Source organism: Mastigoproctus giganteus, chromosome 8 (genome assembly GCF_048544385.1).
Source record: "Mastigoproctus giganteus isolate SK-2022 chromosome 8, ASM4854438v1, whole genome shotgun sequence".
In the NCBI taxonomy this organism is placed as follows: domain Eukaryota; kingdom Metazoa; phylum Arthropoda; class Arachnida; order Uropygi; family Thelyphonidae; genus Mastigoproctus; species Mastigoproctus giganteus.
The window spans coordinates 188856843-188876642 of record NC_143582.1 but is presented as its reverse complement, the minus strand read 5'-3'; the positions used below and the strand labels follow the sequence as shown (position 1 = coordinate 188876642).

At 39.1% G+C, this 19800-nt stretch overlaps 1 protein-coding gene across 3 annotated transcripts in view; it reads left to right on the top strand.

The window, feature by feature from the left end:
* Positions 1-18779, top strand: part of LOC150082093 (nocturnin-like) — a 28438-nt gene extending 9659 nt beyond the window's left edge. For 2 of the 3 annotated variants that reach the window (XM_090379964.1, XM_090379962.1), the window contains exons 2-3: positions 3353-3612; positions 17580-18779. In XM_090379964.1, the coding sequence (XP_090236090.1) occupies positions 3453-3612; positions 17580-18439 (1020 nt within the window). In that variant the 5' untranslated portion in view covers positions 3353-3452 and the 3' untranslated portion in view covers positions 18440-18779. Of the gene's footprint in view, positions 1-1502; positions 1591-3352; positions 3613-17579 lie in introns of those variants that run through there. The other variant, XM_090379963.1, reaches the window with a different exon arrangement.
* The last annotated feature ends 1021 nt before the right edge of the window (positions 18780-19800 follow it).

Genomic DNA, 19800 nt, shown 5'->3' with positions numbered 1-19800 from the left:
GTTAGCTTATGTTCTTATTTCCTGCGTTCAAGTCCTGTCGATGACAGGACTTGAACTGAGGAATATTTATGGATCTTTTTCACAACGTGGCTGAGTTAGTCGGTCTCATTCGAGGGTAGCATGGTTTTCCCCCCGAAAATTCGAGTTTTTCGTCCAGCAAGCAGAAAATCAACCACAGACACGCAACAACAGCAACTACTTGCGCACATCGATAGTGCTGAATATTGGCAAATCTGTTTCTCGTTACTAATTTTCTTGTAACTAAGTACTGATGCTGATTACACCACCCTTTTCACAATTGTAATGACCAGCAGAATTGCAAATAAGTCATCAACACAGTGATTTGTCAAGTGCTGACGTCATAATAATCAGTGACCCCTTAAACCACACACGCTGGCCAAGGCTAACATCAGCTCAAGCATTTGACATTGAACTGTGGTTTGGAGTAATTCGTTTCTATTTAGATATCGAAGGTCAGCCTATCATTTCCAGGTAAAATGCTTATTCCACAATAATAAGGCTATGAGAGGATATTACTGTGTAGTTGCTCATAAACTGCCATCAAACTGAGTCACTGTTGCATTCATTGGAGCAATAATCAGAGTCAGAAGAAAGCCTTGGGCGCAATGCCCAACGGGGCGTAAATCACCAGCAACTTGTAGTTTAAGTTTTTTATTTCTCTATTAAAGAAATTACAAAATATGAGAAAATTTCAGAATTTTTAAGTGAATATGATTTAAAAAAAAAAGTATTAATGGTGATCTCTAGTAGCATCCTGTACAAATAAATTCTGCGATCAAATTAGGAAAAAGTTAAGGATATTATATAATAAAGTTAAATCTGTCAGAATCGTTTCATCTAAACGTTTTAATTTTAACTACTTAAATATTATTATGAAAATTTTAAGATTTAGAGAAAAAATAAGATTTATTTATTGTTTAATTTTATTTAAATTTATTATGATGAGGGACAATTTAGTCCTATATAGGCCTGTCTTTGAAAACGATTTCATGGATCTGATTTTTAAAATTTATTAATTTTAAGAAATTTATACAATTGTAGAAGCGCTGTACTATTCGAAATAAGTTCTGGATTGCTCAAAAAATTTCTCTTGTTTAGAGAAAAACAAAACAAATTGCGTAATAGTTGGCGCATGCGTGAGAATTTTCACAATTATCCATTCAAGGCTTTACACGCGTGTTCTAAGATTCGTGACGTAACAGCGAATGAACGCTTAGCTTGATGTGGTGTGTCCTTTTTCATTCATTGCAAAATTCTTTCTTTCCTCCTTTTTTATACGTAACAAATTAGAATATTCTGCGTACTGGAAATGACGTCAGCAAGAAGCGATTAACCTGGGTTTATCACACAGGGTGTGACGAATTTCCGATTATGGACATTTGTACATCATCTTAGCGTGCATCCAGAAGTAGAGAACTTCTTGAGAGTTTAAATAAGATACAGCAACCAGAAGCTGTCTTCAGGACATGTGATCTATTTATATGTGAAGTAATAAAACCTGTTTGTATATAACAGGTTGAGTTGGAGGACATTGATTATTGGTAATTTGATCATGTGCAATCATTACAAGTAAGTATATTTTAAGTAGCGTTTCCTTGAAAGACAGGAAATTTTCACTAATTAGTTCGCTCGTTATCTTGATTATTGTGATTTATTATTTTAGTGAAACTGGTAAAGCAGAACTTTTACCACTTTGCTTTCCATAATAATATTTCTATATGCGCAGCGAAATTATTAAGAGAGAAACACAACTTGAAGTTCCAAATGGCCACGGACATTTTTTCTTCTGAGGTGAACCTTAAATGTGGTATCCTTCCACATATTTTGCTCATTTTGTCCTTGATGAGAGCAATCCTTAAAAGTCACTCTTGAGGCTGCTCTCCAGACGTAATCTTTGAAGAATATTCTTCACGGTTGCAATTTTTGTACTGTATACATTTTTTTGGCCCTCTCAAGCATTAATGGACTAAATACTGATATTGAATTTATAATCGAAAGAGAAACGATAATTGAAGATCCTTTATATTATTCGATCACTTTGCAAACGCAAAATCAAAAATAACTTCATACACCATTAAAATTCTTCTTCAATGAAAAAACTCCATCATTCTCGATGGATTTTACAGATTGGTATTTTATCTATAAATACATTATTTTGTTTATTTATGTTTTGGCCATTAACTTCTGAGCGCTAGCATATTTTTAATTACTCAATATACAATACAGGATGTTTATTTTTCAGACATTCTTAGGTTTCCTGAACATACTAGCTACACCATCCCAAAATCGTGACTCATTTCGTTACTTCTCCATAATTATTCACTAACCACGTGCATTTCCTTGATTATTAAAACTTACGTCATTTTGTGATACGCATTTTATGTCACGTCTAGACATTTTCAAAATGAAAGTTGAGAAAGGAGCATCTGACAGTCACAATAAAAAGCAATATTATAACTTTAATAATTATTAACTGCGCACGTGTCACGTGGTGTTACGTTTTAAAGGCTGTTGAGTTTATACGTATACAGTAAAACAGGCCAAAGTGACACCTGGGGACCCCTTAACCTCTTCTGGGAACTCAATAATTAATATTCATATTACAAAATTATTATCACACATAATTCGTTTTTGTTTGAGAATTGCGCAATATTTTTAACAACAACAACAATAACAATTTTTGCAACAACTATAACAAAATATATTCTAAAATTTGTATTTCCAAATAATTTCAATCAAAAAATAATAATAATAATAAAAAAATACTGTTTTTTACTCAGATTATTACAGATTTAGTATAGAAATATTTAATTTTTTTTAAGTGAAATAAGTGTTATACAGGTATCAAATAAATATGCACATTTGTACGTATTTATTTGAAAAGTACAAATATTTATTTGTACTGGAGAGCCAGTATATGATGTCGCTCCGATTTTTAATTTAAAAATTTTAAATTATAAATATGAAAAACTTCTCTCCATTCTCCAAGAAGGAACAAAATCCCAACAACAGAGCAAGGCCCTGTTGTTGGGATTTTTGGATTCATTACATCTAGAGGTTGACCCCAGTAAACTTTGAGTAAGATTCCAAAGCTCCGAGGCTGGACAAATCAGTGACTAACCGGGCATTTGTCCGGGCAGCAGAAAAAGGGAATTTTCCTGCCCTAAAAACAGCGCTGAGGAAAATTACGTGACCTCACCCACTGACACAGTATTCTTGCTGCTCTGCATTCACTTCCGCTTCCTGTTTTCCTTAAGCTCTTTGACAACAAAAACTGTGGTTATCTTTGTGGCTCGATCATCTTTGAAAGTAAATTTCTTTTTTATTTTAGGAAGTTCAGTGTCGCAGGGGCTGTCAGATTCGTGAACAAAGACACTGCCGACAACGACCTTGACCTACGTAACGTCGCCAGCTTAGACGACCTTCTGCAGATGTGCAAGGACGAACTAGCTCATCTTCCACCCAGAATCGAAAGGAACTTCCATCATGTTAACCGGCCGAACGCTTCCGACTCTGCGCCGGAGGTCAACTGTAACGGTGTCAGCAAGGCGGAGAGGATTCGGGTCATGCAGTGGAACGTGCTTTCCCAAAGTCAGTAGAGTGTAACTTTGTTCCTATTTTTTGTAACTGTGCTTGTAATAACAACACATTTTTCGTAGGTCTCGTTCTTTATGTATAATAAATTTTATTTAGACTGTCACTGAGTCATAGAAGAGATTATTAACGTATTTTGCTGAATCATGTGGATTCGGACACGTTTGCGATTCTGCAGCTCTCTTTCCGAACACGAATATTTATTCACAAAATAAAGTACATTTACTTGATATAGTAGTGGATTGCAACTTGTTGATAGAACCCACAAAGACTGCCATTAATTTGAAACCTTCTGAAATGAAAAATGTAGTCATATTTCCACGAAAGATTCAATAAAGAGACTTCATCAAAAACATATTAGATGTGAATGGGGTTTCCTGCAACCAGTAATTTTGGGCGAATAATGGCGTGGAAGGCCTTCAGAGCAACAGGAACAATGAGCAGAAGTCGTTACTTCGACAAACGTTATTGAGAGAAAGGTCAGAATTCGGGTTTTCCAAAGAGATTATGAGAGCTTAATGAAGGTTGATTTTAAGAAATTAGTTTCAGAAAGAGCATTTATGATGAGGCCCTATGACAAAACATGTGCAGAAGTCACAAAATATATTTTTGGGGCTTCTGCACAAATTATAGGTTTTTATCTTCACAAAAGGAAATGACGAGGCTCCTCTTGGATGGCGAGGCCCTCCAAACTATTGCTTATTATTAAATTTATTTGGCTTATCCCTAAATCCAGCACTGCACAGCACTGCACTACATCGTAGCGTATATATTCCTATACGCTACGATGTGGATAGCATTGTTAATCCCGGGTATTTCCCATTGTCAAAGCGTGAAACATTGCATCTAGACAGGAGGACGTGACTACCCGAGTGTGAAGCAACGTACGCAGGATTCGAGGTGTTGCGTCCACATTATACAGAGGAATGCGCTCCTTTGATGTCACCAGACAATGCTACGTGGTGCATGACTTTCATCAGTCGGTGTAACTCTGTGCCATCCCTTATTGGAAGCCTGAAGTGGTGAAACCGCTTCAAGTTTCCAATTCTCTTCTATCGTGTAGTAAAAGTAATGTCGTTTGAGTTTGTAATAGTCCACCTGATCGACCTACTAGTAAAATCTCTGGGAGTCATCCGGATCACCGAGTGTATAATCTCGTTGTCTTTGCTCTCTCAGCCAATGACTGGAGGGAGTCCAAGTAGTTTGTATGCAGATTGTCGAGGCTACATCATGTCAAGTATCTAGGCATATCCTTATCTCAATTTTCAGAGTGTTTTCTTTTGCGCTCTCAGCGTTATTTTTCTTCTGAACGACTTCTCATTCTGTACAAATCGCAAATCCGCCCTACCATGAAATATTATTCCCACATCTGGGGCGGTGCCCCATATGGGCTCTAGGGTTCTAGACATCATTCAAAAGAGGGCAGTTAGGTTAATTAATGGCCCATCTCTGCAAAGTCTCGGCCCCGGGTGCCAAGCGTTCCGTGGCCAAGCGATCTCAGTGCGTTTCAAAAAGCGAGCTATCTAAAGAGGTTTTGCCATTATATATATTCTGTTTATTTCCGAATACCGTTTTTCTCATTTTATACTTAAGTAGCTCTTTCGTTCTACAAGTAGTAGGCAAAGGCCCAGAAAGGAAAGAAACCTTTCTGTTTCGTTTTCTTTATTACTAACACAACTAATAGCCGCTTGGTCACCTCGTGGCACTGCTCCTGCCTCCCCGTGGCGGGGCCGGTAACCTGGGTGGTAAAGACAAACCCCCAGGGCCAAAAGGAGCCGACATGGATATAAGTGACTATCCACCATTAGAGCTCTCGGGTTCGAGATCAGAAATTCCTGACAACGACCGGGACTCCAATCGTCCGAAGAGACTAAGGACGGAAAATCAGAATAATGACGTGCCAGCATTTCTTATAATGCACTCATTATCCACGCAACCTGTTGGCAAACTATCGCCTTTTCTAATACAGAAATGTTTAGAATCGGTTTGTGGATCTCCTAAAATGGTTAAGCGTCTCCAATCTGGAGACCTTCTAATTGAAACTTCTAAGACAACTCACTCAGAGAAGCTGTTAAAATTAACATCATTTAACAGTATTCCAGTGTCAGTTACGCCCCATAACACTCTTAACACCTCTAGAGGCGTTATCAGCGAATGGGACTTACTATCAGTGTCAGAAGAAGAGATAATACAAGAACTCAGGGAACAAAAAGTGACTCATGCGCGGAGAATAATGACCAAAAAAGATGGCAACCTACTACCAACCAGGTCCGTCATTTTGACATTTAGTACTCCGACTCTTCCATCTTCTGTTAAAGCAGGTTATTTAAACTGCAAGATTCGGCCATACATCCCAAATCCCATTCGCTGCTTTAAGTGCCAGAAGTATGGCCATTCTCAGACGGCATGCCGAGGCGATGCTGTGTGTCCTATTTGTGGCTCTAAGGAGCATTCCCAAGGAGACTGTACAGCTGCCACTCCTAGTTACCCTAACTGTAAAGGAAGCCATCCTGCCTTTTCTAAAGCATGTGACCTTTGGAAAACAGGCAAACAAATCCAGAAATATAAGGTGGAACATAAAGTCACATACCCTGAAGCAAGGAAGCAAATACTGTTAACCATGCCTAGCCGATCATACGCATCGGTCTCTAAAAACAGCCGGTCAATTTCAACTCAAACAGATGTCTCCATAGAACCAAACATTTCATTTGCCACCTGGGCCAAAACTATGCTAACGTGCAATAAAAAATCTACAGTTAATGAAACCAGCAACACGCCAATCAGTATCCCAACTGATGCCATCTCAACCTTGCCCGAAAGAACAAAATCTGTTAGCGTTGAAAATCAAAAGACAATGAAACCATGCTATAGCAACATTCAAATGGAAGTTCAGTCAGAGGACGAAGACACAGTCCTAGAATTACATGCCAATGACACCATGGATACAGGACGCCCAACCTTTCCCAAAAATGAAAAATCAAAACTAAGCAGGCAGAAACCTCAGAAAAAACAGTCAGATCAATCTTCGTCAAATAAACCCAAGCAATGAACAAATTCCTACAATGGAATTGCAGAGGATTACGCAGTAATATAGATGACCTGAATGATTTACTCATACAAACTAACGCATTAGGAGTATGCTTACAGGAAACATTTTTATCACCAAAAGTTTCACTCAATTTCAAAAACTATACTATGTTTAGGCGAGACAGGGATTCTGACTCTTCTTCTCGTGGAGGGGTAGGTATTCTTGTCAAAACTACCATACCATCAAGACATCTCCAACTAGTAACCTCCCTAGAAGTTGTAGCGGTTCGGATAGCAATGGGAATATCATTAACCCTTGCATCTATTTATATACCACCTAATTACCCTTGTTCCCAGGCTGAACTTGACAACCTTTTAACACAACTGCCACCTCCTGTCTGTTTACTCGGTGATTTCAACGGTCACCATCCATTGTGGGGATCCTCCACTATGGATAAGAGAGGCCAATTAATTGAAACATTCCTAGATAACCATAATCTGACTGTATTAAACACTGGCTCTCCAACTCATGTTCAATTACCTACAGGTACAACCTCTGCCATAGATTTATCTATCTGTTCAGCATCTCTTTTTCCAAGTATGGAATGGTTGGTGTTGAATGATCCATTCCACAGTGACCATTTTCCCATCATCAGCTCAATTCAGACACAGGTCGTATCATGCCCGAAAGCCCGTTTATTTTGGAATTTCCACAAAGCAGACTGGAAAAACTACTCTACTTGTGTCCTACTAAACAAACAGTATGTACAGCAACAACATATTGATGACGTAACCGAACACATTACCAGCCATATATTATCAGCAGCCGAAATTTCGATTCCAATATCCAAACAGAGCAAGCGGGTACACCAAAACCATTGGTGGAATCAAGACTGTACCATAGCGAAAGTAGAAAAAAACCGTGCTTGGAACCAATTTCGCAAATTCCCCACTACCGCCAACCTTATAGTTTACAAAAAACTGAGAGCCAAAGCAAGACAAATTAGGAAAAAAGCAAAACGTGACTCCTGGATTAAATTCGCCTCAACTATTAACAAAAATACTGACACTCGAATTATCTGGAAAAAAATACAAGTTCTGAATGGAAAATTTCTACCGTTACATTCTCCAATAATACAGTGGAATGGGCAAGACCTATCTTCTCCTACTGACATCGCAAATGCTTTAGCAGAATCTTTCTATAATATTTCCGCCTCTACCACTTATGCGACTGCTTTTCAGAGAATTAAAACTAATGAAGAACGTAAAAAGTTGAACTTTTCCACTAATCTCCCACTTCCATATAACCAGCCCTTTATCATAGCTGAACTCAAAGAATCCTTGAGTAAATCTCCAAATAGTGCACCAGGACCAGACAGCATTCACTACAGAATGCTTAAACATTTGTGTGAAGCTGATCTGTACACACTATTGCTATTTTATAACAGGATCTTCTCAGAAAACACATATCCTCTCTCATGGCGTCATTCCTATATTTGTGCAATACCAAAACCAGGAAAAGATACCTCTCAAGTTCAAAATTACAGACCAATATCATTGACCAGCTGTTTGGGCAAGATCTTCGAAAGGATGGTGCATAAGAGACTCACCTGGATTCTAGACTCCCAAAATCTGCTTTCTGATCACCAATATGGCTTCCGCAAAAACAGGTCCACCCTAGATTTACTTGTCAAAATTGAATCCAACATACGTAACGCCTTCATCAGGAGACAACATTTAGTTATGGTCAACCTAGATATTCAGAAAGCATTCGACACCACATGGCGTTATGGTATTATCAAAGATATGCATCAGTTAGGGTTGAGAGGCTATCTACCTCAAATTATTCAGAATTTTTTAAAGTTACGTACCTTTCAAGTCAGATATCAAAACTTCCTATCAATATCTCATATTCAAGAAGAGGGTGTCCCACAGGGTTCAATACTGAGTCCAACGCTATTTGCAGTTAGGGTCAACAATATATTGGAAGATCTTCCAAAAACTATTGAAGTATATATGTCTGCAGATGACCTCACCATATCGTGCCAATCACAAAATATGAATGCCATCGAAAGGCAGTTACAGATTACTCTAAACAGAATAGAATCGTGGACTTTAAGCAATGGATACCATCTTGCTGAACAGAAATCCACTACCACTCATTTCTGCAAACTCCGGTCATTTCATCCTGATCCTGAGTTAAAGATAAAAAATGTGTCGGTTCCTTTGGTTAACACTGTCCGCTTTCTTGGCCTGGTTCTAGATAGAAAACTGAACTTTCAAGCACATGTGGCCTATCTTCGAACCATCTGCTTGAAGAAATTGAATATCCTTCGGTGTGTGTCATCCATGTCATGGGGCGCTGATCGGCATACTCTTATCCATATTTATAGAGCTCTCATCAGGTCCCGTTTGGACTACGGTTCTCCAGTGTATGACTCTGCAAGGAAGAGTACCTTAGAGCGATTAAATACCATCCAGCACAGTGCCCTTCGAGTTTCCCTAGGGGCTTTCAGAACCTCCCCAATCCAGAGTCTTTACATTGAAGCCCATGAACCTCCCTTACACCTTCGGAGGAAAACATTGCTCTTGATGTATGCCGCAAAAATCCGCAGTCTTCCCTCTCACCCGAATTGGAGATGTCTGTACAATACCGAATGGGACTCATTGTACAACAGTAAACCAAATGAAAACAGACCTGCTGCACTTAGACTTAAAGAACTAACTGAAACGTGGAATATTGAAATCGGCAATATATATCAGGACATAACACCGCCTGATCCACCGTGGACAAATATCCCTGCAATTTTCGATGAATATTTCCAACAGTGGGGAAAGAACACCTTGTGTCCCTTCAATATCGCACAGTTACATGAAGCTCACTCTGCTTCTAATTCGGCCCCGAGTGCCAAGCGATATTAGTGACCACAGCGCCTTTTCATAGTGATTATCTGATACGCTTTACTGTATATACGTTTCTCCTGAGTTTCGCAAGTCCGTTAACTCTTGAGCATTATAATTGAATAGATCTCTTATATTATATAACCCAGAAAGGAAAGTACCTTTCTTTAACCCCCTTTTTTATTTTTCGTTAATACTAACCTTCACTTCGCTTGGGTCACTAGGCGGCACCGCTCTTGCCTCCACGTGGCGGGGCTGGTAACCTGGGAGAAAAAGGTAATCTCCCGGGGCCAAAAAGAGCACGTCATGAGTAAATCAAACTCTGACTTATCTGGGCTGCCAGATGCACCCCAGTCAACAAAAAAGAAAGACAGTTCTATTGCAGGAACTTCAAAACGGCAGAAAACTGACTCTGACATCTATCCTACTCCAGCTTTCCTGATCATGCACTCAACTGGTGAAAATGCAATTGGCAAAATCTCGCCATTTAGGGTACAGAAGGAATTAGAAAGCAGAGCTGGAACTCCTAAGTCTGTAAAAAGACTTAGGTCAGGAGATATTCTGATCGAGACCTCTAATAGTAAACACTCAGAGCGACTCTTGAATATTAATCTCTTTGCTGGAATACCAGTTACTGTGACACCCCACAGATCACTGAACACCTCTAAAGGAGTGATTTCTGATTGGGATTTAATAGATGTATCCGAAGAGGAGATGCTTGAAGAACTTAAAGAAGAAGGCGTTATACAGGTCAAGAGAATTTCCACCAGAAAAGAAGGAGTTCTGACTCCTACACGTAATCTCATTTTGACCTTTAATACACCACATCGCCCAGCATCCATTAAGGCTGGATATCTCGTCTGTAATGTCAGACCTTATATTCCAAATCCCCTACGGTGTTTCCGATGCCAGAAGTACGGACATTCCCAGACAGCTTGCCGGGGAACTCCTGCTTGTGCAAAGTGCGGGTCAGTTGATCACAACTGCGAAGCCTGTACTGCACCCCAACCGATATGCCCAAACTGCAAAAAAGATCATCCCGCTTACGCTAGAACATGTGAACGCTGGAAAACTGAGAAACTTATTCAGATTTATAAAACCAATCATAACGTGTCCTATCAAGAAGCTAAGCGAAATATCTCACCACCAAACCTTGCAAATAGATCTACGTATGCTCAAATCACCAAAAAATTCCAATCAACCGCATCGCAAACTGATCTAACAGTACCCCCAAAAGAGTCTTTCTCGAACTATGTAAAAACACTGTTCAATACAACTGAAACTCAGGCAGTCAATACGCCTATTTCTGTACCAATCGAAAATCACCACTCCCCGGATGAAGGGCACAAAGAAAAACAAATCGTAACTACTCACCAACAGGAAATGGATACTAAGGAAATACCCCCAGATGACCCGGTCCTACACATTTTTGTAGAAGAAGACATGGAAACAGAAAGGCCCTACTTTCGAAAGAAAGACAAAAACAAGAGTGAAAAACAGAGAACCTCAGCACCAAGAAAACGCTCGGAAAGTCTAACTAGAGATAAACAATGAACACAATAATTCAATGGAATTGTCGTGGTTTCCGTGCCAATATTAATGACCTATACGACCTTATCTCTAAATACACACCAATATGTCTCTGCCTCCAAGAGACATATTTCAAACCTCAAGACACACCAAAACTGTCTTATTACAATATCTTTAGAAAAGATAGAACTGATCAAAATACTGCACATGGTGGAGTAGCTGTTATAACAAACCCATTTGTTCCTGTCAAACAGGTCTTACTAAACTCTCCTCTCGAGGCAATAGCGGTCCGTGTAGCTGCTGACATCCATATTACAATCTGCTCCTTATATATTCCACCAAGCTATCCCATCCAACAAAATGATCTAAACAACCTCATAGCTCAACTCCCCACACCTTTCCTCATTCTGGGAGACTTAAATGGTCATCACACACTATGGGGTAACAACAATATTGACCAAAGAGGAAAACTAATTGAAAAATGTTTAGATGATAACAACCTTCTCCTTCTAAATGACGGCTCACCTACTTACGTTCACCTTCCTTCTGGAACATATACTGCAATAGACCTGTCTATCTGTTCTGCAAGTTTGTATCCTACTCTAAAGTGGACGGCAAACAATGATCCACTGCATAGTGATCACTTTCCCATTACAATTGAATTAGTAAATAAACCCTCTTATCAACTTACTAGAATTCCTCGGTGGCTAATTGATAAAGCAGACTGGGAGATGTATAAAAAATTAGCTAAAGTGGACCCTGAAATTATACAAAAATCCCCAACCAAGGAAGCGGTTGAGTATGTCACAAAAACTATACTACACGCAGCAGGACAAGCTATACCAAAATCCTCCTCAAAATTACCTGTACACCCAAAAATATGGTGGAATGACGAATGCCGTGCAGCAAAAAGAGATCAAAATAAAGCTTGGAATACTTTTAGGCGCTATCCAACCACAGCTAATCTCATTCAGTTTAAACGCGTTAGAGCAAGAGCCAGGTATGTTAGACGCAGTAATAAAAAGGCCGCTTGGATTCGCTTCACTTCAACCATCAATCAAGCAACTCCCACACACAAAATTTGGAAAACAATCAGGAAAATGAGTGGTAAATATCAAACGACACCTCAGCCTATCATGGAATGGAGAGGGCAGAACATTTCTGACCCCGCCCAAATTGCCAATATACTAGGAGAAACTTTTGCCAAAACATCAGCAACAGAAAGTTACATACCAGCCTTCAGAAGATTCAAAGCAAATTCAGAAAAACAAAAGTTAAACTTTTCTTCAAAAGCAGAAGAACAATATAACTTACCATTCACTATCCACGAACTACATAGAGCCTTGTCAACATCTAGGCGTAGCGCTGTAGGACCAGATAATATCCATTATTCAATGATACAGGAACTAAGTGCTGAATCACTGCAGTCACTTCTTGATCTGTTCAATAGGCTCTACCGGGAAGACACATTCCCTGAGCAATGGCACCACGCTACAGTCCTTGCATTCCTTAAACCTGGAAAAGACCCGACAAACCCTACTAGCTATAGACCCATTGCTTTGACCAGTTGCCTTTGCAAAATTCTGGAAAAGATGGTGAACCGTCGACTGATATGGTACCTGGAAAATTTCAATCTCTTAAATTCTGCACAATTCGGCATTCGACAGAACAGATCAACACTAGATATACTAGTAAAACTAGAGAATTCCATTCGGAATGCATTCCTTAGATCGGAACACCATGTAATGGTTTGCTTTGACATCAGCAAGGCCTATGATTCCACGTGGAAGTATGGAATACTCCGTGAGCTACATCGCCATGGACTTCGGGGCCATCTCCCGATTTTCATACGCAACTTCCTAGACAAGAGAACTTTCCAGGTTCGATTTAAAACTTCGCTGTCCAAACTATTTTTTCAGGAAGAAGGAGTTCCCCAGGGCTCTGTACTCAGCGCTACACTCTTTATAATTGTGATAAACACCATTGCTGAACAACTTCCGAACACTATTGATAAGGCACTGTTCGTAGATGACCTTAGTATTTCTTGCCATGCGAAAAACATGAATACGATCGAGAGACAATTACAAGGGGCAATAAATAAGATCAGTACATGGGCACAAACCAATGGTTTTCAGCTTTGTTCTCAAAAAACGTTGTGTATCCATTTTTGCCGACAACGTAAATTGCACCTACACCCGGAACTACAACTGAACGGAAAACCAATAGCAGTTCAACCCAGCATACGATTCTTAGGAATCACCTTAGATCATAAACTTACCTTCCTGGAACATATTAAAAGACTAAGAACATCCTGCCAACAAAAATTAAATATCATCCGGGTTCTCTCAGCAACAAAGTGGGGAGCTGATCGCCTTACCTTATTACGGCTATACAGATCTTTAATAAGATCAAAACTTGATTACGGGGCCCCAGTATATAGCTCAGCAAGGCCTAGTGTCCTTCGCTGGCTTGATCCTCTCCATCATAGTGCAATACGCATTGCTCTAGGAGCATATCGTACGTCACCAACACATAATCTATATGCCGAAGCTCACGAACCCCCTCTCTCTATCAGAAGGCAACAACTTATATTACGCTATGCATATAAAATTAGATCTATGCCCGAACACCCAAATTGGGAATTACTTTTCACTCCCCAACACAGCAGGTTATACCATAACCGCCTTACTGCTAACAGACCGTTAGGTATAAGAATAAGACATCTTCTAGAAGAACTTAATCTGAGTTTTGATAATATCACAAGTACCCCTCCACTACTCCTTCCACCGTGGAGAATTACTCCACCTTTATGTGATAAATACCTTCATAAATGGGATAAATCTGCACTAAATAAAGAAAATTTTTTGCAATTGTACCATGCAGTGGTGGAGCAGTTTCCAAACTTCATTGTAGTTCATACAGATGGGTCAAAGAATGACACCCACGTTGGAATCGCCGCAGTTTTCCCGAACATAACATTAGCCTACAAACTGCCACATGAGTTCAGTATCTTTTCTGCTGAACTAATGGCAATTCAGGTTGCACTGAAGCATATCGAGTCCTCCAATATTGAAAGCAGCATAATATTCTCTGATTCTCTAAGTGCACTTCAAGCCCTGGAAAACACCATGAACATCACCCACCCTGTCGTTAAAGAAATAACAAACTCTTTATATACCTTATCTGAACTTGGAAAAACCATACACTTCTGTTGGGTCCCAGGACATATGGGAATTCCAGAAAATGAATTAGCGGACAGTGCCGCAAAAACGGCCGACTTACCACCTGATGTACAGTGGAGAGTTCCACATCACGATTATAGACAAATAATACAGGAAAAATGCATGTACCAGTGGCAATCAACATGGCAAAATCAACTTGAAAATAAGCTTCGAAGTATCAAGCCAAAACTTGAGCAATGGCCTTCAAGCCTCAGTGCAATTCGACAACAGGAGGTAATACTAGCTCGTCTCCGAATAGGTCACACTAATATTACTCATGGTTATCTTTTAAGAGGGGAGAATCACCCCCAGTGTGATCACTGTAAAACAGTACTTTCAATGAAACATATCCTTGTGGAATGCGCAAAATTTGCAATAGAACGCCAGAATATCTTCACTCCAGCCACAACTGAAGACCCACTAACACTTGTTTCACTTTTGGGCAATAAAACAAATGTCTCAAAGATTTTTACTTTTCTCAAAGCGATCAATGTATACCACCTCCTTTAGCTAGTCAAAAATCAGTCTCCTGACCCTCGATCTATAACGAAATAGCAGAAATACTAACCTATGTATGGCGCACTATGGCCATAGATGCCCATGCGCCAAAAAAATCCCCAACCAAACAAACAAACAAACAAACAAGCTTCTAATTCACAGGCCTGTAAGATCTATACAGACGGATCAAAAACTGAGACCCAAGTAGGCGCTGCGGCGATCTTTCCATCATTCACCGCTTCTGTCTCATTACCTGTAGGATGCAGTATCTTCACTGCTGAGCTTTATGCTATTAACTTGGCTCTAGGGCACATTACTCAACTTCTAATTTCGTCTGCCTTAATATACACTGACTCGCTCAGTGCTGTCTCTGCCATAAATAGTAATACCAACTCCTCTCACCCTGTAATAAAACAAATCCATTCTAAATTACTTATGTGTAATGAATCAAACCAAACTGTGACTTTCTGCTGGATTCCAGGTCATTCTGGGATAGCAGGAAATGAAAGAGCAGATCTTGCAGCCAAACAACCAGATAATTCTCTTTTGCAGACTTTTCAAACTCCATATACTGATTATAAGTATATTATCCGTAAAGCATGTTATAACAGCTGGTCATTAATCTGGAAAGGTCATCCAGGAAATAAACTGTACCAAATAAAACCGGAACCAAAACTGTGGCACTCCAGCTTCCAGAAAAGCAGACGAGAAGAAACAATTTTAGGAAGGCTCAGAATTGGGCATACTCATCTCACACACCTGTATCTATTAACTAACGACAGCGCTCCCCAATGTACATCATGTCAAGTACAACTGACCATTCGCCATTTGTTAGTGGACTGTCCCCATTTTCAAAACATCCGCTTAGACACTTTTAAATCAATTACTAATATGCAGAGATCAATAAATTTAATGCAGATTCTTGGAGATGAGCCTAATAAAAAAGAACTATTTACTTTCCTAAACCGGATAGGAATATATCATAAAATATAGTTATTTATTTCATATTCACCATTAGAAAGACACAATATGGCCCAAGTAGCCTATGTGTCGTTAAACCCAACAGCAACAACAACAACTGCAAAGTCTCTCTCCACTCTCTGGCTCACAGACGCTGCATGCCTTTTCTATAGGTACTTCCATGGGCACTGTTCTTCTGAACTGCCGTCTATAATTGCTCCCCCCCTCCCCTACTCTTCAGAATCAGTCCGGACACATGGCGTAACCAGTCAGCATCCATTCACTGTCCACATTACCTCTTCTTTTCTTCAATTTCCATTTTCTGGAACAGCCGTCCTTCATAAGTATTTCCTGGCAATTACAGTCTACAGAAATTCAAGTGTGATGTCAACAAGTATTTTCTGTCTTCTTTCAACCCTCAAGTCACGCACAATACGAAGTTGGCGCTCACGATATGGTCTGCTGTACAGAAATGTCGACTCTTGTCTGGTGAGAATATATCATGCTAAAATATTTTTAGACATTTGTTTTCACCACTCTGGAAATTGTGGCCACCGAAAATTTAATGCATTTGATCTCTGCAAGCGTCAATTATGGTATCGATTAAAAAGTACTGATCTATTCAATTTTATCTCACATTATTTAGAATAAACTTAAGCTGTGTATGAAGGTTCTGGTAACATGACTACGGGGTGTATCCCATTTTCTATGGGTGTAGTCCGATTTAGGCTTTAGCCTAACCTTAGATATTCTATGTTTGTTAGCAAAAAAAAAAAAAAAGGTTATTCACACCAAGTGGTTATTGACACTGCCAACAACAACAACAGCGTCATTTTCGCGGCTATGAGCCTCCGTCCCTATAGTAGTTGTGGACATCCACAACCTCTTCAAGCTTATTGAATGAGTATGCCGTGTTATGGTAAGGTGCAGCAGGAATGTGCTGCCCTGGATTCATGCCAACCCTTGTTAAATTTTAGATGATTTTCCGAGACCAATTTAAGACAGTTAAAATGTGTATGATAAGTAGCTGAACTGAATTAGCAGTCCACTGTAAATTAACTGGCAACAGTCCAGTCAGGGCGAGGACCAGATATTATCATCTGAGATAAGATATGAATATGGCACCCTTTAATAATTCTAAAATATTTTCCCACAAAGTGATCGTAAATTTAGTTAATCAACTCTTTTGGCTATAACGACCAAATAAATAGGTATGTAGAAGCGAGATTGATTTATGTATTAGTCCTTGGTTGGAAACAGTTCAGCGAGTGATAAAAGAGCTCACCACCCTCTATTTAGTAATATTCTGCAGCCTGTCCTCAGGAGTTTATTCATGGCCTTGGTGATGTCCTCCATTAATTCTTACAATGAGTTGGAACTGAGATAGCCTACGTTCCTTCGAAATTACTCAAATCTTCCTTCGTTGATTCTATTCGATGTATGGAGATCCTGGTATTATGGGCAAGTAGCGCCCACAGATTAGATCGATAGCTGCCATTCCCAACCATGTAAACCGTTCGGTGATTTCAGAAATACATGTCACTCCTTTGTTTAAGAATCAAAGGAGTGACATGTATTTCTGAAATAACCAATATTCAACCGGGCCTATTGCCAGGTTACTTGCGCTCAACATTGATATACTCAAGTATTTATTTATGAGTTATAGCCACAAACTAGATTAGTTTATGATTATTCTGTATTGTATAATCTTCTAGAAGTTTTTAGAAGATGTCGTTAGTATAAGTCTATGTAATTAAAGATCAAATAGTTTAAAATGTATTTTTATTCCCTGACGTTTATAATAATTAAGATTTTATTGTTTTTTAGTTCTTGGAGAAACAATCGACAAGTTTTTGTATTGGCCAGAGAAGGCTTTGGCATGGAAGATCCGAAAATGGCGCCTTCTAGAAGAGATTCTTACTTATCAACCAGATATTCTTTGTTTTCAAGAGGTCGACCACTACCTTTTCTTCAAGCGAAGTCTAGATATTATCAACTACCGTGGAGTTTTCTTTCCAAAACCGGATTCTCCTTGTTATTACTCCTTTGGGAACAATGGACCAGATGGGTGTGCCATCTTTTATGACGCTGATAAGTTTGAATTTATCCGGGCAGCGACTAGAGTGCTTGAAGTATGGGGATGCGAAGCTAATCAAGTCGCGATTCTGTGTAAATTGCGTCGGAAATTTGATGGTGCAATGATTTGTGTTGCTACAACTCATTTAAAAGCTCGTAAGGATGACTTGCTCACCACCATCCGAAATGAACAGGGCAAGGATCTATTGAAGTTCGCAAGACATTGCAGCGCTAATGACGCTGTTATCATTAGTGGAGATTTTAATGCTGAGCCCTCCGAACCAGTATACAAAACAATGCTTGAGGATCCATCTTTGCAGCTGGAAAGTGCTTACTGCTATTTGACCAATCGTCATGAAGAACCAAAGTACACCACTTGGAAAATTAGGGATGATGGAGAATATTGCCATACGCTGGATTACATATTTTTTACACCAGACAGTTTGGACGTTACGAGTGTGTTACAGCTTCCAAAAACACAGGACATTGGTAGGGAGAGAATTCCTTCTCTCCAATATCCATCTGATCATTTCTCGCTAGTTTGTGATTTTAAATTAAAATCTAAAGACTTCCCCGATGTGGACGAAAAGAAATCGGATGTATACAGCTAGAGATCCACTTCCGAATCAGATATATATATAATTTTTTATTGAACCAGTTAAACTAGAATTTTTAACAACGGTTAGCCGAGTTCGGAAATTTCTTTCCAAGGGTGTATACATTAGTGTTCACGATGAGTCCAAAACAAGCAATTGTGATAATTGAACAAACGACGTTAACTATCAGCTGGCTCTGCTTGTTAATATGATATTCAATAAAAAAGATGTCCCCCTTCCCTTAAAGGAAACTGTTAGTAAAAGTCCCTACTCACAATCACGATCAACAAAAGTGATCCATTTGTATCAACGTACTATTGGTAACAAGGCAGTGTTTTTTAAATGGCTGAGTTTATTTATGTATAAATACTACGGGTACGTTTGGGAAGTTTTATTTATCTGAGGAGATAGCTTATTGGTTATTCTTTAGAATTCTGTTTATGTTTATGAATATAAGTAAATGAATAAAGCATATTTTCATAATATTGTTGAAACAGCATTTTTTCCAATTCTTGTTTACTTGGTATGTCATGTATTATTCATAATTATGCTCTTATGAGAGTAATACAGGGTGTCTATAAATTATTCACCTGATTTTGAAGTTCGATTACAATTTTATTGTAATAAATACCTTAAAATGGTTTTGATGTATTTATCAAAAAAATACTCAATGGACTTTTTCTCATGTGGTTGGCAGCGTTGACCCCAGAAAACATTGCGACATTACAGCATTAAAATGGCAACAGTGCAGGAGAAAGCAAGGTACGTGTTGTGGCTGTGAAGATACCAAGTTTCCAGAGACTGTAAAGAGACGTTTTCAACGGGAATTTCGGAAAGATCTACCTATTAAACAGTCAATGAAGCGATGGTTGAAGCAGTTTCAAGAAACCAGCAGTGTGCTGAACCAGAAAGGAGCAGGTAGGCCTGGTGTATCTGCAGATAAAGTTTTGGAAATGCAGGAACTGTTTATCAGACGTCCTACAAACCTGCAGCTACAAATACCGCGAGAAACATTGCACAGGGTGGTTCTCAAGAGACTGAAACGTTATGTGCATAAAGTACAAATCGTCTAGGAAATTAAGCCTCCCGATAAACCGCAACGAGAGGAATTCCCAGTTCACATTCTCATCTACAAATGAGCACTTTCTGGAAAATGCGTTTTCAGTGATGAAGGGACATTCTATCTGTCTGGTAAATGTGAGCTGTGTGTGGTGTACAGTTATTAAAATATGCTTCTAAAAATATCTGAACCACTAGGTATACTTCTTTAAAATGCGAAAAAAAAATTAAAATCCGGAACCACCTGATTGTTTGGCTAAAATTTTTTAAAGATGACAACCATTCCAATCCAGTAATAAATCAGAGTGATTTTTTTT